Genomic DNA, 24,821 nt, shown 5'->3' with positions numbered 1-24,821 from the left:
GAAGAGAGAAAGTCTACAGCAACTCAGGGACACTTCATCTTACAGGAATGCAGAGCCTGAATTATAATAACGTAATGAAACATTTACACTGGAAATCTATTTCAAAATTTTATTTTACAAACAACACTTTAGGGACTCACTTCAAATATGTATTGGCTGCTGATCTGCACATAGGAGAGGAACAGTATGGATCACCAAGTACAGCAGCTGCCCAGGCTGGGGCAGCCTAACATGGACCAATAATAAGCTGCCTAATTTTAAAAATAAAATAAATTCATTATGTTTCTATATTAAATAGGCAATATCTGACAAAAACTTGTTAACTGTAATATAACTGCCAATATTTCACAGGCAGAATTTACAAAAAAACTCACAGTAATCTAAAACTCAGATACTAAACCAAATAAAGACCCTCACGGCTTCAGTGCTAACCAAAAGCTGAAAACAGGTGGTGGGGGAGATTCCAGCACCAAACTCCAAGCAGGCAAAACCCAAGTGAGCAAAGATTCCTGAAGGCTGGAACCACAAAAGAAGTCCAGCTCCAGAAACTGAGCCACAGAAACTGCACCCTGGCTTTCCTCCTAACATATCACAGAGCAGCAGAGCTAGTTCTACAGAAATCTGTCCCCTTTTTTAATGGGCAGAGCACACCGGGCATCCAACCCTGGTCTCTGCCTAAGAAAGCTCACATACTTTCTTTGCTGGATCCTTAGTCAATCTTTTTAGGAACAACTGCACTTTAAAAAAGACCCAACTCAGCAAAATGATCAGTAAGGTTTTCAGAATATGAAGAGTGAAGGTAGCTCTACTTGCAAGCAGACTGGATTTCAAAAGGCTGTTAAGTCCATCAGTTTAAAAATCCAAAGCCATGAGTGAGATTCAGGGTTCTGGGACACATGTCCTGCCTCATCTATTTGGGGTTTGCTGAAGCAGGCAACCCTGCCTGGCACAATCTCCATCTACAGACGCAAGTGGCCTCTGGCAGCCATGGGACCCAGATCAGAGCATCACCTGCAGCTCAGAGAAGGCCTGAAGAGTGGGGCTGGCTGTGGGTCTGTAAAAACTTCCTTAGCAGCAATGCTGTCTACCACATGGCCCTCAAGGTCTTGAGCTCCCACTGCCACTTGAACAGACCCCAGCCTAAGCAGCATTCTTTCATATTAACAGACTCCGGTCCTAATCACCCTTATTGTCCAGTGGTTATTTATTTATTTATTTATTTATTTATTTATTTATTTATTTATTTTTGGCGGAACCGGGGATTGAATTTAGGACCTTGCAAGCACTTATTCCACTGAGCCATCTCCCCGGCCCCCAGTGGTAATTTAATATGTGTAAATTTCATACCATTTTAACTTGTATGTCCACAAACCTATAGTAGCACTACTTACAGGGACAAAATGAGAATGGCCAACTCACTGTAAACTACACATAGAACATACAGCAAACAAACATGTCCCAGATCACAACAGGGGCTGAGCAGAAGATGACCGTCTGCAGGGGCACCAGAAAGACCTGGACCCTGCCTGGGAGGTACTTCACCACTACCCACAAAGCTCACAAGCATAAGTCTGTGTTGGAAAAGATCTGTAATAGCTGATCTACTAGGCAGATTAAGCTACCAGGCATGTGCTGTGTATCTAAGGGTATAATTGTAAGTGTTGCTTGTGCTTTGCATTTAGTTCCAAGCCAAAGTTTTGAAAAAAGTTCAGTTTTTTTCCTGTTTAGGAAAAAAAAAAAAAAAAAAAAGAATCTACATTCCTTTATATTCCTTCAAGCAATCCTGCCAAAACTATTGAGGTGAAAAGAAACAGTTTTTCCTCTCTGCTTTCTACAGTAGCATTGAAAAGAAAAGAGGTGACTATTGCCACTGAGTACCTGTGATTCATTAGGGCCTTCAGGCAACTCAGCACCGGGCCTGCTCAAGGGCAGAGCAGCACAAGAAGACTTTCCTAGATGTACAGAAGAGTGGAGCATGTTATACAACCTGAGCTGTATTTTTTAAACTTTAACTTTTGTAAGAATTAGGCGAGAAAGAATGTTAGTCATTATCAGGTCATGGTGTTTTAACATTCCAAATCTACATCCTCACCAAAATACCATAAAAATTATAAGGCCCTAAATATTAAATTTTACACATCCAGAAATTCACCTATCTAGAGTGCTAGAGTTCAAACTACAGTGCCTAGTAAAGGCTTGTACTACCTTTGTATTTTATTTTCAAATTCTTAATACTATGAAGTTTAACATGCTAGCAGATGTGGGTTTTTTTCCCCCATTTGGCCTTACAATAAGTTAGACATGTTGATGTTGAGAAGGTGAAAGTCAGAAAAGTTAAATAGCAGCTCCACTTAGAAGCTTGGTATTATAACAGATATGAAATAACACATACTGTATAGCCCATTTGTTTCTAATAACTTTCCTTCCGTTAGTTCTCTATATTTCCAAATTAGCAATTATTAAAACTGAAATCCATACTTTGTTTAAAAAAAAAATCCTTCTATGCCTCAGTTTCCTCATTTACAGAAATGGGGACAATCACAATGCTTACTTTACAGGGGCATTATGTGTATTAAATGAGCTTATTTATAGGACATATCAAATACTTAATACATAGTAAGCATTATTTATGTGTTAGATATAATTAAAACATTATGTAGATAAGGAGGCACAATAATAGACTACAAAGAGTACCACCTCATTGTACCTGCTCTTCTGGACACAGACTTAGAAGATATATAACTAAGATCAGTTCCTACCTTTCCACTCTGCTAACTGCTCTACCTGCAAAAAACACACGCTGTTATGAAAACAAGGCTAGATAACCTGCTCTGTGAGTGCCACACAGCAATAACTCAGGAGTTCTGACAATTACTTTTAGTTAGAGTAATCCCTTCTCACAACTCACCTCTAAAGTAAGCAGCTTTCAACAATATTCTGCATTGCATAGTACTATACTTAAAGTTCTTGCCTTTGGTGTGTAGACCAACTTGGAGCAAGATATGGAGTTAAACCGACAATTTTTATTTCTTTTTTGAGACAGGGCCTCACTATGTCATTCAGAGATTAAACTTACTACATAGCCCAGGCTGGCCTTGAACTTGTGGCTATCTTATCCTGCTTCAGCCTCCCAAGCACCAGGATTACAAGGTGTGGACCACCACATCCAACTGTAGGCAATTTTAAAAAACATGAAAGTCCTATTATTCTTTTAGCAATTAACTTTCGATATAATTATTGTACCCTTTCAATGCTTAAAAGTTTAAACTTATATGTGAACACATGAATTTTTGTTGGAGAAAATGTATGTGGCCGAACTAGCAATTGCTATATTGTAAACTATGCAAGAATAGCTCAGGACAATTTTGCAAAAAGCCATGCTGTTCTTACATATACCTGCCTACTCTAAAGCAGTGTAGATTTCAATTAACACAAAAGAAAAAACAAATGAGGTTAAGCCTCAATATAGACATTTTTAGGTGTGTGGTTACTTGGTACTGTACACACTTTGAAGGGAGATGTGTTGAGAAGGGAGAGGTGTGTAAGTTCAAAGATGGACCGTTTAAAAAATCTTTTTCAGCTGATGAAAATCAGCCAAAATTACACTGAAAATTTCCATTCAATTTCTCTCTCTCTTTACACAACATGCACGTATTTCTTTGTAGTTTTGTTCCTCATTATAAATAGAACACTATGTTCACCTGAAAAGTTCAAATAGTATACCAACATGAAGAATCAAAGGGAAGTTACAGTATGTTACCACCTTTTATGAGGAGATAGAATGTTAATCTGTTGCTCACTTATCTCTTATGTTCACATATTAGTGATCTATATTACCATTTTAAGATAATTCAGTACACAAAACACACAATTATATAACCACTGATCATTTCTATCAGTAACTTTCAAACAGTAATAGGCTATTGATCCACTTTAAAATGCAAGAATCTATAACAAGGACAAGCAAACTTTGGTAAAAAGCCAGGTACTAAATATTTTAGACTTTGAAGGTTTGTTGCATATTTTTGTTGTCTAACACTCCCCATGTGAAAACAAAACAACATTCTTAGCTGATAGGACTGGCCAGATCTACTGACATCTAAGCTACAGCCAAATTATGGTTCTTATTTTTCTGGTACTGAGACTTGAACTCAGGACCTTGTGCTGTTGAACCGTATTCCTAGCCTTGGTTCTTTTTTGTTTGGTAAAATAAAAAAGGGTCTCACAACACAGATCAGACTCGTCGTGATTCTCCAGTTTTCAGTCTCCCCAGTGCTGGGATTACAAGTGCATGCCATCATGCCCAGTCTCAGCTGCTGCTCAGCAGGAGAAGGGGAGGGACCCCACAGGTGGTGCCGGGGATAGTCCCTGCACTTGCCTAAGCAGGCTCTTAGTCCACTGAACTTCTCATCTGCCCTGGTTCTTTTTTTAAAGACAGGGTCTCATTATGCCGTCCACGCTGGTCTTGAACTCACTATGCAGTCTACAGTGCACTTACAGTGATTTTCCTGCCTGATTCTCAGCCTCAGCCTCCCGGATGCTGGGATTACAGAGCTCACCAACATGCCCAGAAATTGTGACATTTTTGTATGCAAAATAAAATGCAAGGACACCCACCAAACATAAACAAAATGCATAAGCAAATGACCACACATCAGGTCTTAAAAACTCTCTGAACAGAAATTCCATCTTATACTTGATGTTCCAGAATAACTGAAAAGAATACAGTAATTATATAACAGTGCTGAAAACAGCCTTGACTACTATTTATGTTTCTCTGACATTACTCATGTCTTAAGAACATTCTTTTTTAAAACTAAAGGTCATAAATGGCTCAGAAAAATGAAAAACAAAGCAAATTATTATTTGGTAGTAAAAGAAAATATAATTTAGTTACAGGCATAGTTTACTCAAAGGAAACAGAATAGCTCAATACTAAACACAAACTTCAAATTAGAAGACACATCTGTAAGACAGTCTTGATATATTTGTCCAAAAGAAAAAAGCAACTTGATCAATATTATCCAGAATTCTGAATTCTTTTAAATGAGCAATATCATCTATGTTATTTGGCAAAGGAGTCACAAATACCATGCATTAAATTCTAGCATTTAGCAAAAGCCTTTTTTAAAATCTTCTTATTTATTTGGTGTAGGTCTCACTATGCAGCTTGGACTTACAGTGACCCTTCTGTCTCAGCCTGCCCAGCACTGGGATGACATTACAGGCACCAACCATCCATCTCAGCAGCAGGCACAGCATACCTGGGGCTGCAGGGCGGCACAGCAGGCAGTACCGAACCCCAGGTGGCACGCAATGCAGTACCAAACCCAAGTCCCTGTGCTTGCCAGGCAGGCACTTAGACCACTGAGCTATCTCCCCAGCCCCAGCCTTTTCAAAATAGGTTTCTTTTAACTTCCAAAGGATAGACATTGAGCTCAGGGGACATTTTAAATACTTGAAAGTTTGGTAATCAAGAAAAGTGTTACTATGGGATTATTATTATTATCAAGTTGAATTTAAAAAGTACATCTTTGATCACCTTAACAAAGGATAGCAAAGATCCTCTTATGAAAAAATGATTTTTGTGTGGGAAAGTCAGGGTAGAAGGTGAGGTCTCACAGCATCAGAATTGTGGTGAGAGGACTTGTTGTGAGACTAGGGGAGTAATGTTTACTCCTTCCTGAGAAGAGGACTGGGCAGGTCCATGAGGCTACTCAGAGCCCCATACGCGGCAGATCTGCGGGACTCTTACAGAAAGTTCTGGCTTTCCCATGACATGAAGCTGAAGAGTCAAACCAACTTATTTAGCTCTTGAAGGGTCTGGACACTCAGCTGACATCTGGGTTACTCATATTAAAATATGAGTTAACAAAGGTAGCTACTGTCAGGAACTTATGTTCCAGGATATTAATGCAATCATTACAATTATTTTATTTTTTAAATTTTAATATGGGGTCCCACTGTGCTGCCCACGTTGGTCTCAAACCTTGAACTCCTGGGTTCAAGTGATCCTCCTGCCTCAGTCTCCCAAGTACACAGATATACACTACTGTACCCAGCTTTAAATCTTTTTTTATTTTTATTTTTTTATTTTTATTGAGAAATAAATATGAATGAGACAGTTTCACAGCTGATTAATAGGACAGTTTTGATAATCAATACACTGTATAAATCTTTTTTTAAATACAGAAAATATTGTCTTTTTAACTAAAGTTATGGTTCAAACAAACAAACAAACAAACAAACAAGTAGAAGTCCTCGAAAGTAAGTAATGCAGGGGGCCGGGGAGATGGCTCAGTGGAATAAGCGCTTCCCTGGCAAGTGCAAGGGCCTGAGTTCAATCCCCGGTTCCGCAAAAAAAAAAAAAAAAAAAAAAAGTAAGTAATGCAGAATAAACAGCATAATTCATCTGTGCATTTCCTGTTCTCAAAATTAAAAAGTGAAGAAATATCTTGAGTATCAGCATTTTATATAGTAATTTTGTGGGTATTGAAATATGTACTATGCTTCTGGGATCAAGTAAATCCTCTCAATGCTGACTGGTAAAAAGTAGGTAGAAAATTAAACCCCATCATTCACTGGGAAGTCTAGAAACTCTTCACAGAAAAGTAAAAATAGACTGAACTACAGATACAACTGTGTGTCAGATTCAAGAGTTACCATAAGAGAGGGGCCCCAAACAATATAGGCTCTTCAAATAAACAAAATAATCACTGGTAATTAAGAACACTGAATCTTTCATGACCAAGAACAGAGTGTAATTTAAAAGGGGGAAGGGAAGCTAAGAGATGGTTAGGAAGGAAGAATATTGATTACAAGCACGTTTGTAAACACATGTAATTCTAGAATTATGCTGGAATTCTTGCATGGTTAAGATATGTGACAAAATAAGGGCCAGCCAGATAGCTCAGCAGATTAAAGTGCCTGCTTAAGCACACGCAGAGACTAGGGTTTGATACCCAGCAAGCTGTGCTGGCCCTGCCCCCTGGGTGTGCTGAGACCAGAGATTCAGACTGGGCATGATGGCATACACCTGTGTAATCCCAGCATTAGTGAGGCTGAAAAAAGGAGGATTACTATGAGTCTGATCTGTGTAGTGAGACTCTGCAGACCTTTTACTAAATACATGCAAAAGAAAAAAAATAAACACACACACACACATCAATTTTGTTAGGCAAGAGACTCTCTGAATATATTACATTTAGACATATAATGTCTGTTTAGTATTATTAGACATTAAGACTTGTTTTTTCAAAATTAATTGTCACAACCATCTCCAGGATTCAAAGACAAGGCTACTTTTTGAAATTTGATATGACTTGGGGTTGCCAATGAAATTAAGAAAACAAATAGGAAAGAGGTTTTTTTTTGAGACTCAGTTATTGGCTATCTGCCTCTTTCAAGTAACAATCCAATTCTGAGCTTGAAGGAAACAGTAACCAGGTTGCTGAGGAAAATGACAGTGCTGAGCTGGGCATGGTATCACATAGTACATGTCTGTAATCCCAGCACTCAGAAGGTTCATTCAGGGCTGGGGAGATAGCTCAGCTGTCTACGCACCTGCCTGGCAAGCACAAGGACCCGAGTTTGATCCCTAGTACCATATGCCATGCTGGCCCTGAAACTATCTGTACTAAATAAATAAATAAATAAATATGTTTTTTTTAAAAAAAAAAGAAGGCTCATTCAAGGCCAGCCTGAACGGCATAGTCAGACCCTGTCTGAAAAAGACATAAATAAATAAACAAATAGGGGATTGCTGCCTTTATTTGCTTTTAATGTCTCCTATCCCCAGTTCTTCAAGATTCTTTCATGGGCCCTCTTCTTTCTCTTCTCAGAAATCTCTACCTAAACATCTTAAATTCCAACTACCTGATAGTTACTTCTCAAGTTTCTGTCTTCAGTCCAACTTGGCATTTCACGACTTCAAACTGGAATCTCAGTATCAGTTTAGAATCTGTACCACAAATTCTCCACATCGTAAACTGAACTCCCTTTCCTTTTCTCATACAATGTTTTTGTTGTTATTGTTCTAAGAAGTTAACATCATCAGTTCACCTGATTAGTAGAAACAAAAATATAAGACTCTCCTTTCCCCTTTGTCTTCAATCCCACTTTCCATGTGGTTACCAGCTCCTGCAAATTTATTCCCCAAGCCTCTACCTATCCCTGCCTGCAGCAATGGGTCTGGACCTGCCTCTGTGACCTGGCCCTCTGCAGCTACAGGGAATGTGGCTCTTGGAATATACACTGCTCCCATTCTCACAGCCTACTTGTCCCATTCTTCCATGGTCCTTCACATCTAAACTTCTGGCAATCTGATTTCTCATGCAGATATGCCTACAAAGGAAAAAGGAAAAATACACTAATTCTATGGGCTTAATGTGCAATTCACCAGAGATATACTGTATAGTAAGATCAGATATTCTGGTTTACTTATCATTTTCTACTTAGTTTGCTTAGTGTAACATTTCTTTTTTTCCCATAATTTTATTGATAAACAAATAGCAATGAGACAGTTTCAAATCAAATTGGTAGGACAGTTTCAATAATTAACACATTGCATACCTTCTTCCTAGTGGTTAATTGCTGTACAAGATGCAGACATGATATCCTAACACCATTAGAACAAATCACTCCATTCATTAAGAGAATGTAACTTTATATCTATCCTAACCACTTTGAATACACAGATACAAAATGGACATTCATCTGTATCCCCTTTTTTGGTTAAGTTCTATTATTTGAATATTATAGGTGTGTAAACTCAGCAAAATATTCTAAAAAGTATAACATTTCTTTCAGGCCTGATCAATTTCTACTATATAGAGAAAACTTCCGGACCTATAAAATTGAAGAGGAATGTAACATTGGTCTGTGAGAATTTCCCAAAGTAAGAATTAACTCTTTGATACTGAAAGCAAAAAGGTAAAATATTTCAGTTAAATTTATGATTCTACTAAAGACCGTATCAGTGGAAACAGTTTTCTAGGATTAGCTTATAATGGTAAGTAATTTATAATAAGGGTACAATAGCAGAGTTTCAAATGAAAAATATGATGAAGTTGTATATTTACATTTATGTATGTATGAAATTCAGTCTTTTCTAATAACAGTTAATACTGACATTCTACATGCCTGGCATCATGTTAAAGACTTTCCGACCATAATTTACTTTGAGCCTCACAACAACTTGATGATGTGGAGATTATTCTCACCATTTTATAGACAAGGACACTGAGGCTTAAAGGTTAATTATTTTGTCCAAGTCAGCAAAAACTAGTGACATAGGAGAAATATAACTCCCAACCTGCTAGATATCAGATGTGCTTCTGTCCCCCAAAATCAAAGAATGAAGTCCAAGGAACAATGGAGGTTAAGAGTATGAAAGGCTTATTGAAAATTAGCTTTTGAGAGACAGAAGGGGTCCTAAGTGGGTGGCCAAGGCCCTTTGTCAGGGACAATTTGTACAGCAAAGTCACAATGTGGGTACAATGTGGGTCAAACTACAGTCCATCTATAGGATTACAGGTATAGCCACTTAACTAATACTGATCCAATAGGGAAGTGAGTCACATAGCAAAGGTACATAGAACAAAGGTATTTCAGGGGAGGGATGGGTCTGGATGCTTTGGCCATCCAGCTGGGCAAATGATGCCTACCTAGACTTCCTAGACCAGGTGGTGCTAATTAAGTATAATCTCTCTCTGCTGATTAGCCCTTAGGGAGGCATATAGGCCTGGCCAGTGCATCTTTATCCTGAGGCCTGGCTTTCAACGGATGTACCTCCAGTCACAGTCCTAATGTGCTCTCCTCTTCTGCACTGACTCCCTCCAGGGCCTGTCCCTGTCTGACTGCTTATTAACTTCTACCTAACTTGGCTACCTATAATTCTAGGAATGAAACCCATGTCTGTTTCTATGATATCTATTGAGAGTGTGGGGACAGGGATGTGTACACTATCTGAAAAAGCTCAGAGGTAATTCTAGTACAGCCATATCTCTTCATGTTACTTTTTAAAAACACATACTATTAAAAGAAGAAAAGAGCAAATAAATTCTCAATTTGTCCTTAACTGATTTATATTTGCTTTTGAAAATAGATTATTTGGAGCTAGGGAGATAGACAGCTCAGTGATCTAAGTGCCTGTCTGGCAAGCGTAAGAACCCGGGTTCAATCCACAGTACATGCCACATGGGACCCAAACCCAGGTGTATCATGCCAGCCCCAAAACTGGGCGTGATGGCACAGGCCTGTAATCCCAGCATTGGGTAGCCTGAGACAGGAGGTGCACTATGAGTCCGAGCTGTGTAGCAAGACCTTGTATCAAATAAATTTTCCTTCTGTCTCAGCCTCCCCAGAGCTGGGATTATAGGCTTGTGTCACCACGCCCAGTTTCAGGGCAGGCATGCAGTACTGGGGATCAAACCTGGGTCCCTGTACTTGCCTGGCAGGTGCCTAGACTGCTGAGCTCTCTCCCTAGCCCAAATAAAAGATTTTTTACAAAAAGAAAATAAATTATTTGATCCCAACCTGGGTGTACTTACAATGAGGCAGAGTGATGTGTTTTTATGTGCATCCTTCACCTCTGTGATCTGAGTTTGATTCTGCTTTTATATAGGCTCTTCTATAATATGAAAAAAAAATCATTACCATTAATTTGGAATAATTCTATGACTTGTTTTGAGCTGCTAAATGTAGTAGGTGAAATGCAGATCAAAATAAATCCTTAGTTTAAATACTGCAGTTTCTTTGGTGTGAGAAAGCAAAAGTATAAATAAAGATCAAAATGTACAACAGATATTGGGAAAAGGGAGTAAAAGGTTCAAATGAGTATGGAACGAGGGTAGGGAGAGGGGGAAAGGAAGGAAGAGACAAGAAAAAAAAGGGAAGCAAAGCTTCTATAAATAATAAGGGGAAGAGGAGCTGAAGGGAGGGGAGAGGAATGGGAAAAAAAAGAAGCAAGATATGTCACATACAGGTACAAATTCCCTGTCAGGTGTGTCCTCACTGAGACCTTCATATTGCCTTTATAAACAGTAACAATCCAGGCTGCCCTCAGTAAACAAGAATTAAGGGCCATAAAGAAATTTAGGACAGAACTGCAACCTTCCTGGAAGATCCAGCTCTATATACACACCTGTGCTGAGTGTCCTTGCAGCTTTGACCTTAAACATTCCATCTAGATTCTTTGGGACTGCAACTCCAACCCTAAGCACTAAGTATACTTAGCCTGCCCTCCAGATGTTTGCTGGTATCGCTCTGATTTCAGCCTGGTGCTCGCTTCAGCAGCACGTACACTCTGATTTCAGCCTGCTGCACGGAGGTGGAATTAAACCTAGACTTTCCCACAGTCTCAGTCTCCAGGTGTTTCCTCATGTGCCATTATTTAACATTCTCTATGACAAATATCATGTGTATAACTAAAACATACCAATAAAATTTTTAAAAATAAAATAGCAACTACAAATAAATCCTTACCTAGTACATTAGGTCTCTCAATACCTTCCTATATGCTACTGACGAATAATCCATGTATTAGTTCAGTTGCACCCTTGCCACCTGCACTAAGAAGAAAATAAGCTACATGAAAAACATTAGACTGAAAGCATTTGAAAACTGAATGCTTTCTTAGTGCAATGCACAAAACTTTCCAGACCTCTCCTGGGTTTTAGTAGAAGGTGTACACACAGTACAGGGCTATACATTGTACAATTAAGCCTATCAGCTATACCTAAGAGCAAACAGTTTTTAGGGATGGTATAGATAGCACAGTACTTTACAAAAAACAAAACAAAAAAACTTTAATACTTTTCTTTTTGGCTTTCAGCAGTATTTTTCTAATTGACGGTTAAAACATCCCCCTACCTAAAGAAAGACATGAGGGCTGGGGAGATAGCTTAGCGGTATAAGTGCCTGCCTGGCAAGCACAAGGACTCGAGTTTGATCCCCAGTACGGCATGCCATTCTGGAACCTGGGCGCTCTGTGTACTCTGTGCCAGCCCTGAAACCAGGTATGGTGGTGCACGATGTAATCCCAGCTCTGGGCAGGCTGAGACAGGAGGATCACTACAAGTCTGAACTGGGCAGCAAGACTCTGTATCAAATAAAATAATTTTTGAAACAATTTTTTAAAAAATAAAAGTAAATAAAGTAATGCATGATAAGGAGAAAAATCCAGTAAACTGCTGTGACAGGAAAAATAATGTCCTTAGTACAGACTGAAAACAACTGGATGACTCAGGGTCACTGCTTTAATAGCTTTACTGTATAGGCAATACAAGTGTACCTAAAAGTACACAGTGAAATCCTCCAGGCTTAAAATATTATAAAGAGCTTTCTCCCTACATTAGAGGTTACAAAATACTCTTTTTAAACTCCCTGCAAGGTTATCACACTCCCCTGCAGCCAACATGCCTCTCCCTTCCTAACCTGCTGGCTGGGCGGAGAGAGCAGACAGCCAGGCTATCAGAGGGCCCAGAAGGTTTGCTGGCCTCTCCCTTGGCTGGTTCCTAGGCCCTGTCTTTCACCTCTGCAGCAACAGGAGTGTGGCTGGCGCTCTTCTCTCTCCTCACCCAGTGTTTCCTTCACCCAATATTCTTTTCCTAGGCCAGCTCTGAATGCACTTGATTTTCTACATTGCCTCCGAAGTAGTTCCACCAACCATTACTAGAAATACATAATGGATGACAAATACGGGAAAAAAAGGTTTAGGGAATTTAAAATTTTCTCATTGTGGTTTTGCTGTTTAATGGCAATATGTCACTAGGCATTTCTCCCTCACTACATTTGGAGCTACTTGAAGGAAGAAATCTTATTTTTGTATGTCCAAAATCAAGCAACACATTAAAGAGATTGCAATGCACAGCCAATCGCCAGTTTACTGATTAAAATGTCAATCCCCCGAATTACAGAAATCTACTTTCAGCTCAACATCAATCAAATGAAATGCCTTAAAAAGCAAAATCAAGCTAAGACTGAACCTGCTAAAGAAATACTGTATTTGACTTATGAAACATTCTATAAAGAAGTTTGGTGTTATAATGGATTATCACTTTTATAGCAATAAAACTTTTCTTGTAATAATTAAAGAATGAACCTTTCTTTGGCTCATTGCTTAGTTTTATTATGTTCTCTACTAAGTAACTTGCAAGCTTACTATGAAGTCCTTTACAAAAAGACCCATATCAAATGACATAATATCTTCTGTTAAAAATTCACAGCTACTAATTAAGCCTCATTTGTAGTCTTACAATTTTGTAAGTAAAAAGAAAAACACTAATTCAATGGTTTATCCCATACCCACTGAGAAACATGAGAATGGCTGGACACTTCTTTCAATTGTTCCAACCCTGCTTCTGCCAGACAGACTGTGCTTTCTTAACCCACAAGCTTCCTCTGATTTATACCAGCAGCCTAAAGAAGCCTACAGCACATGTCATGCCCATGGCTGAGTGTGAGGCCAAAGACCAGAGCTCTAACCCCAAACTTTGGTAAGTGATGAATTTCTGAGCAATCCTTTTTCTACACTGCTTACATTTTAAATATAAAACAACTAAATTCTTCTGAAAAGTTCACAAAATCTTTGGCCCTTGGAACATGGTTGCTGTAAACCCAGTCATCATCCACAGCCTCACTCTACAGGAACAGCCTTTAAAAGCCTCTGAAATGACCCTTTACTTTGGGACAGGCCCATATCACAACTTCCTCACTCTTCTCTTACCCCTTCCTGTTCTCATCATTTCCACCAATAAATCCACATTATCCATAACTGCCTTTATTTTATTTTATTATTTTTGTGGTACCAGGGATTGAACTCAGGGCCTCGTGCTTGCCAGGCAAGCACTTATTCTACTGAGCTATCTCCCTGGCCCCCATAACTGTTTTTTGAGAATTAAGTACAAGAACAACCTCTGTAATGCACTTGCACTTACTGGCATAAGCATACACAAATAACTCAGAAGAAGACTTGGATGACTCAAGAACAGAAAGAGGAGAAACCCTATACGATATACTTTTCAATGTTCCTACCATGTATAGTTGTCCTCACAATTAAACATAATGAAACTGAAATTGTTTTAGTCTGCTCCTGCCCACTCTAAACTTTGCTCCAATGATCACTGGTCCACCTGTTTCACTGTCTTCCTTGGCTTATTGACATGCTTGAAATCTCCCATTTTATTTAAAACAGATTAAATTATAAAAAAATTCCCTTCCCCAAGGATTTTTAGCTACTGTCCTCACAGGAAATGCTCACTCAGGATTCTCCAGAGCATTTATTCTCATTTTTCTTCTTCATTTCTAATTCATACTCGATCCTGCATGACCCAATTTATTTTTTGAAGTTGCTAATCTGGGTGTAAAGACCTGGGAATGCCTGGCCCTGCCTTCTCCCTCCTTCACCTAGTACTCCTTGCTCATACTCAGCCAGAGGGCCCCACCATTGTAATCTATTTTACTTCCTCATTATAGTCTCTCCCTTCTCTGGGGCTCCATAACTGAGTAAATGGAAACAGAGAAATCTGTCAGAGAACATAGGACTTGTTCGCTGATGGGTGGAATAGGTGAATACTTTCCTCTCCTACGAGATAAGGACATCTGGGATTGAGCCTGAAACTGCTCCATTCCCTTGTCCCCACCTCAAGTTTTCTGCTCCAAATTATCTGTGCCATTCCAGCAAATCGGCTTCTCCACCTTCCTTCCCCAAGCACACAGGATATTCTAGCCAAAACAGGACTGCACTTACTAGCTCTCTAGACAAACCAAGAGGTTCCCAATTCATGAACTTTTTTCATACCACTTCCTCTATCTCTGATGGCCTCTCCTTACTCAGTCTAAATTCTAACCCTCACACACCAGCTAAACGCCACTTTTCCACTGAGCCCTCCCAGAAGCCCAAACTCAAAAGTCTCCGTTACCTCTCACCACTCCATTTTTCTCTGAGTTTCTCAAAAACCTTCCATGGTAGTTGTTGCTCATCTCCTCTTGCAAACTGTCTACCCTTACAACAAACACTCTATTTTTTATTCCTCCATCTCTTCACAAGTAACTGAAGATCCTGATGAACATCATACAGCAACAGCACAAGGCTAAGGAGTAGACCCTGAAGGCTGAATGAACGCTTGACTCTGAATATTAATTCAGCTATTTATTAGCTATTTGATGCTGGGAAAATTACCTAACCTCTCTGTGCTGCAGTTACCTTCACGTATCCAATGGAGATAAAGTAGATATTTTACAAGGCTTCAGAAGATTAGAACAGTGTAAACACCATAGAAGGATCTATCGGATACATAAAATCACAGAATGGAAAAGTACAGTACTGACTATACCGTGATAATTGTTTAAAGCTTTGTGACATTAACAGGGAAAATGAAATGGCAAGAGCACAGGTAGTGTCGAAGTACAAACTGCTATATACAAATTATTTCTAAATTTTCTTATGCATGCCTTATGGGTTAACTATTTCCTGTACAGTCTTCCTCATATTAACAAAGATTCTGTTTTAGTTTGCTACTTCAATACTCAGACAGTGTTTAGCTCTGCCTTGTATGGCCCTCACTACCTAAACTGGCCTCCCTGCATCCAGCTGTAACCCCTTAATCTGTCTGCCCCAAGGTTCAGAATAGTCTTACTAATGTGCAAATCTGCTACACACCCTCTCCATTCCACCTCCCATAGGACAGTTTAAAGCTCCTATCAATCTCATACAAAATCTTGCTAATCTGGCCTAGCCTACTCTCCAGGGTCAGCTCGCAAATGTCTTGATCACTTGGACACTCCTAAAGGACCCTTTACATGCCATTCTTTTCACCTGGAACCCCGTGTTTACTAGTTTGCTGGGGCTTCCATGACAAATTATCAAAATCTGTCTAATTTATCTTCTCACAACTCTGGAGGCTTGTAGTCCAAGACAACCCTTGGACTACAATAAACCAGTGTTAGCAGGTTTGATTTCTCCTGAGGCCTTTCCTTGGCCTTCTTGACACAGGCACATTTGGACTTTCCTTATACAGATGCATCTCTCTCTCTCTCTCTTTTTTTTTTTTTTTTTTTTTTTTGCGGGACCAGGGATTGAACTCAGGACCTTATGCTTGCCAGGCAGTGCTTATTCTACTGAGCTATTTCCCCGGCCCCTCTGGTATTCCTTCTTATATTAAAAATTTCTTTGCTTATAAAATAAGCCATTAGATTCAATTAGGGTCCACCTAAATGGCCTCTAACTTAATCATCCCCAAAGCCTTGTCCAAACATAGACATATTCTAAGGTTATAAGGGTTAGGACTTAAATATAAGAATTTTGAGGGGACACAACTCAGCCCCTAACAATCCCGCCTTTTTGAGACAGGGTCTTGCTATGCAGTTCAGGCTGGCCTTGAGCTCACTTTGTAGCCCAGGCTGGTCATGAACTCAAAATGATCCTTCTGCCTCAGCCTCCCAAGTGCTGGGATTACAGGCATGCACCATCACACTTGGTTTCCCATCCTGTTCTTGCCCACACTAGTTACGCCACCACTTTTTTTTTTTTTCCTGAGTCTGGCCCACGACTTCTCATGCTATACTGACTTCAGTGCCTTTTCTCTGTGTTCCCATAATACCTCTGTACACTACTTTGCTACTGCTCGATACACTCTAATTGTGTTCTCTCTTCATACTGCATTCCTTCACAGTAAAGACTACATTGCTAGCATCCAGCACAGGGTCGGGGCCACTGAAAGTATATTAATAAAGACTCAGGGCCAGGGAGATAGCTCAGTAGAATAAGCACTTGCCTGGCAAGCGCAAGGGTCTGAGTTCAATCCCCAGTTCCACACACACACACACACACACACACACACAAAGACTCGATTAACAAGGAGCATGCACAAAGAGCATAAAACCTGAAGTAAGGTGTGCTTACTTTGCCAGTATATATACAACTTGAAGTAAGGTAAGCTTGCATTCCACTCCTGGCTCCAGTTGTATACTTTGCAACTTACTCTGACTTCCGGGCAAGTTGTTTAATCTGAATAAGGTAGTTGTAAAGATAAACATTTTATCATAATAAAAGCACCTCTTTGTGGGGTTGGTACAAAGTAGATAATCAGTAAATGTTAGAATAAAGATTCTGATCTTGCCTGGCTTGACACCTAGTTAAACTAGTCAAACTCCAGTCAGTAGTTTCAGGACTTGGATATGCTATCCTTTTTGATTTAGTTACTTACCTAAAAACTACTCAATAGTTTGCTATTGGGGATGTAAGTTAAACATTTAGATAAGGATGTAGTATACATTATTACATAAGTGTTTCCTATTATTATAAAAACACTGCAGGTCTGCAGAGATGACTGGAAACCATGAATAATTTATCTCCTTCCATTACTAAGTCATGTAAATGTGACCACTGCCTTAATGCCTCAGGTTTCTTTTCAATTAAATAGGATAAATTAAAGAGGTCCAAAAGCTAGTACAGCAGATAGAGTTCAAATTAAAAACTCAAAATGAACATGAAATATTATGCCTCATTCCTTATATTGATGTTTAATATATCCGATTAAAATAAAATTTGTAAGAAATAAATTTTTCTAGTTATGACTGCAGACACTATAACCTTCCCATTGGAGAATAACACCCCTTAACTCATACTTTCAACTGCAGAACCATAAACCTATGACCTGGGAAAAGACTTTTGTGACAAAAGTCCAGTTCTACCGTTTCTGACCCAAATACAACAAGGTGTATCTGGAACAGGCTTGTAGAGTCTTAATGAGTGGCTCTATGAGGAATGAGAATTGCAGGCTGAGAGAACAATATGTTCAAAAGTATTAAATCAGGGGTTCTGGGCATGTTCTAGACGTTCAAGGAGTGTTGAGAACAGTATTAGGAAAAGATGCTAAAAATCCCTTTTTAATCTCAGCCTTTAAGGTGTACAACATCTAAAGTAGGCAACTTCAGACGATCTGTAACTTGGAAGCCAGGTAGCTCTAAGATTTGCACTCCTCTTTGTTACATAACCACATAAATCTTTAAGCCTCAGAGTGCAAACAGCTCTGTTAAACCGAGCTGTGCATGCAGAGCCCATAAAGGTTTCTGGCAAACTGCAGGTACTCAAATGTTGGTTCTTTCCCATCTTGTTTTTCAGTCATATGACTAAAAATGTATAAAGGGTATATGTAGTATGCCTTCACATAGTATGTGCCTTCTAAGTAACTGAGACTTGTTGGACATCACTTTATTCTAGAAAGCTGCAATGATAAAAAGTACTGCCCTTCCTCGCCAGTGTCCTTCACATCTACGCCTTGCTTTGCCACTATTAACACATTTGGAGACCTCTGCAGTTCAGACTTCCAGTTGGACAGCAAAGACTTGAAGGTCACAAAACACTTACAGTGACAGGCAAGCTCGGAAAGAGCCCGTTTCATTTTGTTCCTAGGGTCCATTCCAACCTGAATTTCCAACGAAAAGTAAATACTCTTCCCGAGCAGAAATAGCGAGTCTGAGGAAAAGAAGCATGACCAAATGACTGAGCTCATTGCTATGCAGACGACCCATGCCTTTTTGTGTTTGGGAGACTATTTTTATGTGACATTGAAAAGGATACTCGTCAACCTCCACCTTTCCAGCTTCATAACAAACACGTGGCTCGAAATCAGCTGTAAGAACAGCCGAGCTGACAGACCCGTCCTCTCGCGCCATCCAGATGGCGACCGGGTTTACGGCTCAGGGTTTAAGGTTAGCATCCGGAAGCCGAAGTCCCGGTCCTAAACCCGGCTCCAGAGGGCGCCAACCGGGTCGAATCCACGCTGGGCAAATCGACCTCCCGGAGTCGAACTCCCTGGAGTTGCTCCCCGGGAGCGAACCAGACTCCACCCAAGTTCGGGGTCCTCCGCGACCTCTGCTGACAGCGAAGCCGCCGGGGCGATTCACTCACCGGACGGCCTGGCGTCCTCAGTGTGATGCGCCGAGGGGGCGCAAGCAGCCTCCCGCAGCCCCTCGGCCGCCGCGGCCAGGAGGCGCCGGGCGCGGCGGGCCGGCTGGCCGCTCCTCCCTCCTCACACAGAAAGCCCAGCCTCGGCAGGATCAGGTCTGGGAAGTGCCGACCGCGTCAGGCAACGAGCAGGATCCCCGTTCTCCCGGCAGGCACCGGGGCCACGCAGAGCCTGCTGGGAGCTGTAGTTCCCCGCTCAGCCTCCCCGAGAGGCCCCGCCCTGCCCCGCCCCTCCCTGCCGCCCGGCCAGAGGCCGCAGTGCTGGGGCAGAGTCCGCCCGCGGGGCTCGGGCACAGCTCGCCCCGGCGCTCTCTAGCGCCCTCTGAGAGCGTGCTCGGAGTCCCCGGGTCCCCGGCCCCGCAGGCCGCCCGGAGAGTCGCTGGCCGGGCCGCCGCTCGGGTAAGGAGGGGAGGCCGGCGGAGAGGCGGGCGTGGGTCGAAGCAGGGGCCCGGAAGAGCGCGGCGTGGCCGGGGAGCCGCGGCCAGACCCGTCCCGGTCCTCCCAGCCCGCGTCTCCCACCTCAGCTCCCCCGGGCGGGTGCGGAGGTCGCCGTCCCCCGGCCTGCGCAGAGTGGACGCCGCGTCCTTCGAGCCACTCGCCCGGAGTCCCGTCAGGTCTGGGCGGAGCGGAGTCCTGTCGCGGAGGCGCCGACCCTGTGGGGCGAAGCTTGAGTCTGGAAAACTGCCCAGCCGTCCTCGACAGGACTTTGTGGAATCCCAGGATCAGTTTGAAAAGTACAGTAATTTTGAAACTGAAAAAGAAATAAATCGGGTTCTCGGCGTTCCCTTAACGTTGGCCTCTACTGGACGCCTGAAGGCGATCAGAACCTAAGTTCTGCGCGTAAGTGTGCCCTTGGTTTTTCAGGAAAGTGCCTTCCTGAAAACGAGAGGTTCAGACGAGCCATTCTGTCAGAGTGATGTTAAGTGAAAAAAGTTGGATCCAAAACAATAACTCCAAAATTCAGTTACTTGAGAACAGGTGTGTTATTTATGAAGCTGTATTTGTGGTACGTGAAGCTTTTTTTTTGTTGTTGTTGTTTTCGTGAAGCTTTTTAGGTACACGTGCAGAGGGCTGCACGGCGGCGCTTGAGAATACTGAGGCGCAGGTCTCTATTCTATTTTTAAGGAAAGGGTTTACATTCATACCTAAACAGAAGACACGTAGGAGAAGAGTGACAGCGAGTCTCCCACCCCGCGCCTTTGCAGGAGCAGCTATGGCCTTGACCTCACACTGTCTTATGAAATGATGTCTAAATAAGCTTGCTGAACTAAGACAAAACTTTTGGGATTAAACCATCCTATGGGGACAGCTCTTTCAGTACTAAAAATTGACAGATTGTTCACTTTTGTATTTTTCTGAAAAGTAGTACAGTAATGTAATGAACTTTGACATTGTTCTGTTTAAAACAACAAAATTAGTAACCCCTGGATGATGTTAAGTGAAAAAAGTTGGATCCAAAACAATAATAACTCCAAAATTCAGTTACTTGAAAAAACCCTAATCTTTCTGCTTTTAGGAAGGTCAGCTACCAGGGCTCAATCCCTGTCCGCCTTGGATAGCAGTGAGTGTCCTGGTGCCCAGAGAAGGGCTAATCCATGGCGACTGTGCCTTACACGTGTGTGCCGTGATACTTGGCTTTGACAGATAGCTGTGTCAGGAGACTGTGTATGTGGTTTCTTCACTTCCTTGGCCGTCTCCTTGGAATAGATTACTAGAAGAGGGAATTTCCTGGGTTAAAGGATCTGAATGCTTTCATGGTTATCAAAACATTGCCAACCTGCTGCCCAAAAGGGCCTTGCCTTTTTGTCCTGCCACCATTCTGTGTGAGGCTTGCAATGTAGCCTCTCAGTTTTATCCTTTGACTACCAAACAGTGTTGGGCGGTCAGGAGCACTTTCAGATGAGGACCTTGTTTGTTCTCAGTCACCTGGAAGACAGGTCGGCTGGGCACTGATTTCTGCTTCTGTAGCACACAAACTCCAGTGCCTTAACTTGATAGCAACAGTTGGCAGGTGACAAAAGAAACCTTTCAAGGTCTTCTTCTTCCTATTCTCTACCTTTTATTCATAGTGAACATCCTGAGAGAATGCTTTCCTTAGCAAAAAATTGGATATTGTGCTATGCTTTTCTGGCTTGCAAAATCCTCCTTTCTCATCTTGCTCAGATATTTGTAGATGCCCTGGGGGCTTCATTAAGACAAAATAATGAACAATTTAGATGAAAGAGATGGTATTATTTAGAAGGAAACAACAGGCACCAACAAATTTAAAACACTGGCACCCTTTCTGTTAGTAAGTCTGGAAACCTTTGGTGCTGGTTTTGTCTCTTGAATCTGAAGAAGTTGCAGAATCTTCATATATAATATATTGAGATTAATACTCTTTCTGAAAATGGACAAGAACTATTTGCACAGTAATTTATTCATCTTTGCTATCTATCAATTTTAAAAATAGAAAACTAAAAAATCACAAGACAAAACATTTAAACTACAAAAAAGTAATTTTCTTATAAAAATTATATTTTACTTTCCTAAACATTTGGCAATAAGACAACACTAATTACTATCCCATTGCTAATCCTGATTCTACCTCTAATTTGTTGCCCAGGGAACTCAAATAATTTAATAATTGATAAGTCCAATCAGAAAGCTTTGGAAATTCTTGGAATTTCTTCCCCCCACCCCCCACCCACCCCACGATACCGGGGATTGAATTCAGGATTTGCGTTTGCCAGGCAAGAACTTATTCTACTGAGCTATCTCCCCAGCCTTGGAATTTATTTTTGATGTGAGTGACATCATTTGTATCAAAAGTAGGTCAAAATTAATTGTCTACATTGTTTTCCACTTTACTCAAGCTCCTTTTAAAGAACAGACCAACAAGGATAGTTAAAGAGAAATGCACATATTGAGGCTTTGGAAATACTCAGAGCCTTCCAGTCTGCCACTCTGTAGTGATGTCAGATCCCAAACAGTGCGCAGTAAAAGGAAGTGCTCTTTCAAGACAGTGTTCAGAAGTATCTGTAGTCCTTGTGTCAAGGAATAGTTGCCTAAATTTAGGATGGGCTAGTAGCAACTAGTTCTTCAAGATAGTTTTATGTAAATGTAACATTGCTTTGCTCTGTTTTCTGTAGTAGGATATTTCTGCATCTGGAAAGGAAGATGAAGTAAAAATCTTTGAAATAAATGGATCTTAGATACTTCCAGTGAACCAAAGCGATTCAATGTCTCTTTTGGTGAGTTCCTGTTGATGTGGATCTGACCTTGATGTAGGGAGATAGTAATGTGCAGCTGTCATAAGACATTCTGATAGGCTGCTGTTTTGCTCAGAGAGATTTTTGTCCTGCATGACTTGTGATCCTGAGAAATGCATTAAATTCTCAGCTTTTGTCTCTTTCAAAAGAGTTTCTCTTGTACTTTGTTGCTGTATTGTCATTTTTATCCATTGTCCATACCCACTTTTCTCATAATCTGTTGTGCTTAGATGCCTGTCTGTTCCTGTTAACCATGCTGTGCATATTCTTTAAGAATTTGAAAAATTCCTTTTATAAATTTCTATCTCACCGAAAGAAAGCAAGATAGAATTAATAAGCCCACTATCTTAAACAAAAATATTTTGATCAATGTGTTGTAAAAGTGCAGATGCCAACTTATTTTTGGTTTATGAGAGCAATGAAACCTCCTTTAGATAAAGTAGCTTGAGGACTTTTGCTTTATACATTTTATATATAGTATAATACTTGAGTAGGTAATTTTCACATTAAGACAGTGTTTTTGGTCTTCAAAATTATGTGAGATTGTCAGAGCATGTAGCATCATCCTCATGGAGCCAGGAATTCAAGCTTATCTCTGCCCATCTACCCCAGCCATTGCCAAGGCTGACAGAACAGGAAGGTAGGAGTGTCTGCTACATGGAAGACGCACAGCATATGCTTGTACCTGTATATGTGGGATGTACACTGAAGTGAAATACCTCATCCTCTAAAGCAGGAATTGGGGAGCTTCCTAAAATGGCCACAGAGTGTTTGCATATCATGTGGCTTTTACTAAGCTGTTCAGCTGTTTAGCATGGAAGTAGCCACAGGCTATGGCTATGTAAACCAACACAAATGAATGAGGGTTCCAATTGAACTTTATTCATAAAGACAGGTAGTAGCTCCTGGGCCATAATTTGGTGTCCCTAGTCTAAAGGATTACTTAAGATTTTCTTTTTTTTTCTTTTCTTTTTCGAGACAGGGTCTCACTGTGTAGTTCAGGCTGGTCTTGAACTCACTATGTATCCTACACTTGCCTTGAACTCATGGGTATCCTCCTGCTTCAACTTCCTGAGTACTGAAATTATAGGCATGTGCTACCATCTCTGGTCTAGATTTTCACTTTCATATCAGTCTGTAAATTGGAGAAGATATAAAAAAACAATTAGTTTAATTCTTTTATTTGACAAATGGGGATCCTGATATTCAAAAGACTGATCTCAACTTAAAATAATCAGCAAATTAGGCTAACTGGGAAAATCACAATTTGATTTTGAGAACTTCTGAGCCAGTATGGGGGCACATATACAATCTCATTTAGGAGGTTGAGGCAGCAGGCTGAGTTAAAGGCCATCCTAGGCAATTTAGGGAGACTGCATCTCACAAAACAAGAAAGGAACAAAAATGCTGACATTTTTAGAGATAGCAACTTTGATTACATTTAAGTAAGTAACTGCAACATGTTAAGTAGATATGGATGGACTTTAAGAGACTCATTTGAGCCAGGTTTGGTGGCACACCCCCATAATCCCAACACTTGGGAAGCCGAGGTGGGAAGAGGGGACAAGGGTCAGAGATGGCACCAACAATTCTAAGTGACATGAAGTTGGTCTCTGGCACGCCCAGCTCTTCTCCTTTTCCCTCTACATTGAGCCTCTCTGCAGTGTGGATTCTAGCTTCCTTGTGTTCCTACCCCATCTCCAGACCACACCTGCTTGTCTGCCCTGCCTTACATTTACTTTATGTACTTTTGATTCCAGGATTGTTTCTGTACTTCACGAACACAAGTTGAGTCACTTAGATCTGAGAAACAGTCTGAAACCAGTATTCATCAGTGCCTGGTAAGAAAATGGCTGTGTGGTCAGTGTGCCTCTATGGCTTCTGCAGCTACCATCTGCAATACACTTCACTCCTGGGTCTCTTATAGCTCTTTTACTTTGCAGTTCATTTTACTGTTTTTTTCCCCACTTCCTGTTTTCCTTGTCTGTACTTGACCTTTTTGCTCTCCTAAATCAAAGTTCCTAAGCAGTCTTACCTTGTTCTGTGATTGCTCAGGTTTCAGATTATCTTGGAGCTACCTTGGGTGTCCTGGGGAGGGTGAGGGGTGGGTGGGTCCTGGCATCAAGTGAACAGGTAATTTTCCAGTTATTACCTACAACCTCAAGACTTCTTCTGGGCAGCAGAAATACTGATAGTATTCATCTGATTTGATTTTTCAAAAGTGCCTTTACTGAGTTTGAGTAAAACCATAGTCTTCTCTGAAATCTCACCAACCCACTGTATTTCCTGCCATGGCTAATAAGGACCCATCTATGAAGTCATCATAACTAGAAACTTTGAACTAAACTCGCCCCGCCTCTGCCCTGCCCCATGTGTAGTTAGATACCAGCTCTCAGGAATCTATCTCTCCAGCCCTCCTTCACACTGAGTGCTGGCTTGCCATTTGGCACTGGGCCTGCTGCAGGCCAACTTTTGCCTGTAATCCCCTAGATATGCACTAGTCCTGTCCCACCACTCACATCAGTGTTCAGTACTTGGCAGCCTTGCTGGTGCTGCTTTCCAGCTTGGAAACTTCCACTGGCTTTTTTTTTTTTTTTTAA

The 24,821-nt window shown here is 40.9% G+C and overlaps 3 protein-coding genes across 5 annotated transcripts in view; 1 reads left to right on the top strand and 2 right to left on the bottom strand.

Moving 5' to 3' along the window:
* Trak2 (trafficking kinesin protein 2) overlaps window positions 1–19,140 on the bottom strand; it is a 59,528-nt gene extending 40,388 nt beyond the window's left edge. Inside the window, exon 1 of the mRNA XM_023712391.1 lies at window positions 18,914–19,140. The gene's annotated coding sequence lies outside the window, so the exon portion shown is untranslated. The remainder of the gene's footprint in view (window positions 1–18,913) is intronic.
* Window positions 18,716–19,948, bottom strand: LOC111816024 (translation initiation factor IF-2-like). Its single transcript, XM_023712325.1, has 3 exons — window positions 19,835–19,948; window positions 19,218–19,691; window positions 18,716–19,068 (listed from the first exon to the last, which is right to left on the bottom strand). The coding sequence occupies exons 1-3, from the start codon at window positions 19,872–19,874 to the stop codon at window positions 18,716–18,718; spliced, it is 867 nt and encodes a 288-aa protein (XP_023568093.1). The 5' UTR covers window positions 19,875–19,948.
* The window catches only part of Stradb (STE20-related kinase adaptor beta), an 18,558-nt gene continuing 13,021 nt past the window's right edge, over window positions 19,285–24,821 (top strand). For 2 of the 3 annotated variants that reach the window (XM_023712393.1, XM_023712394.1), the window contains exons 1-3: window positions 19,689–19,810; window positions 22,102–22,203; window positions 23,982–24,062. In XM_023712393.1, the coding sequence (XP_023568161.1) occupies window positions 22,192–22,203; window positions 23,982–24,062 (93 nt within the window). In that variant the 5' untranslated portion in view covers window positions 19,689–19,810; window positions 22,102–22,191. Of the gene's footprint in view, window positions 19,370–19,688; window positions 19,811–22,101; window positions 22,204–23,981; window positions 24,063–24,821 lie in introns of those variants that run through there. The other variant, XM_004628596.2, reaches the window with a different exon arrangement.

Source organism: Octodon degus, unplaced genomic scaffold (assembly GCF_000260255.1).
Source record: "Octodon degus isolate 3935 unplaced genomic scaffold, OctDeg1.0 scaffold00025, whole genome shotgun sequence".
Taxonomy (NCBI): Eukaryota; Metazoa; Chordata; class Mammalia; order Rodentia; family Octodontidae; genus Octodon; species Octodon degus.
Note: the sequence above shows the minus strand (reverse complement) of the source record. Positions and strands in the feature narration are given on the sequence as shown.

Excerpts from the sequence above, each read along its gene's own strand:
- LOC111816024 (XM_023712325.1), bottom strand. The coding sequence starts at position 19,874 with ATGGCTCGTCTGAACCTCTCGTTTTCAGGAAGGCACTTTC. Across the intron at positions 19,692-19,834 it reads GTTTTCAGGAAGGCACTTTC|CCTGGGATTCCACAAAGTCC; the intron begins CTGAAAAACCAA and ends TTTCAAACTGAT. Across the intron at positions 19,069-19,217 it reads CCCCAGCACTGCGGCCTCTG|ACCTGATCCTGCCGAGGCTG; the intron begins GCCGGGCGGCAG and ends GGCACTTCCCAG.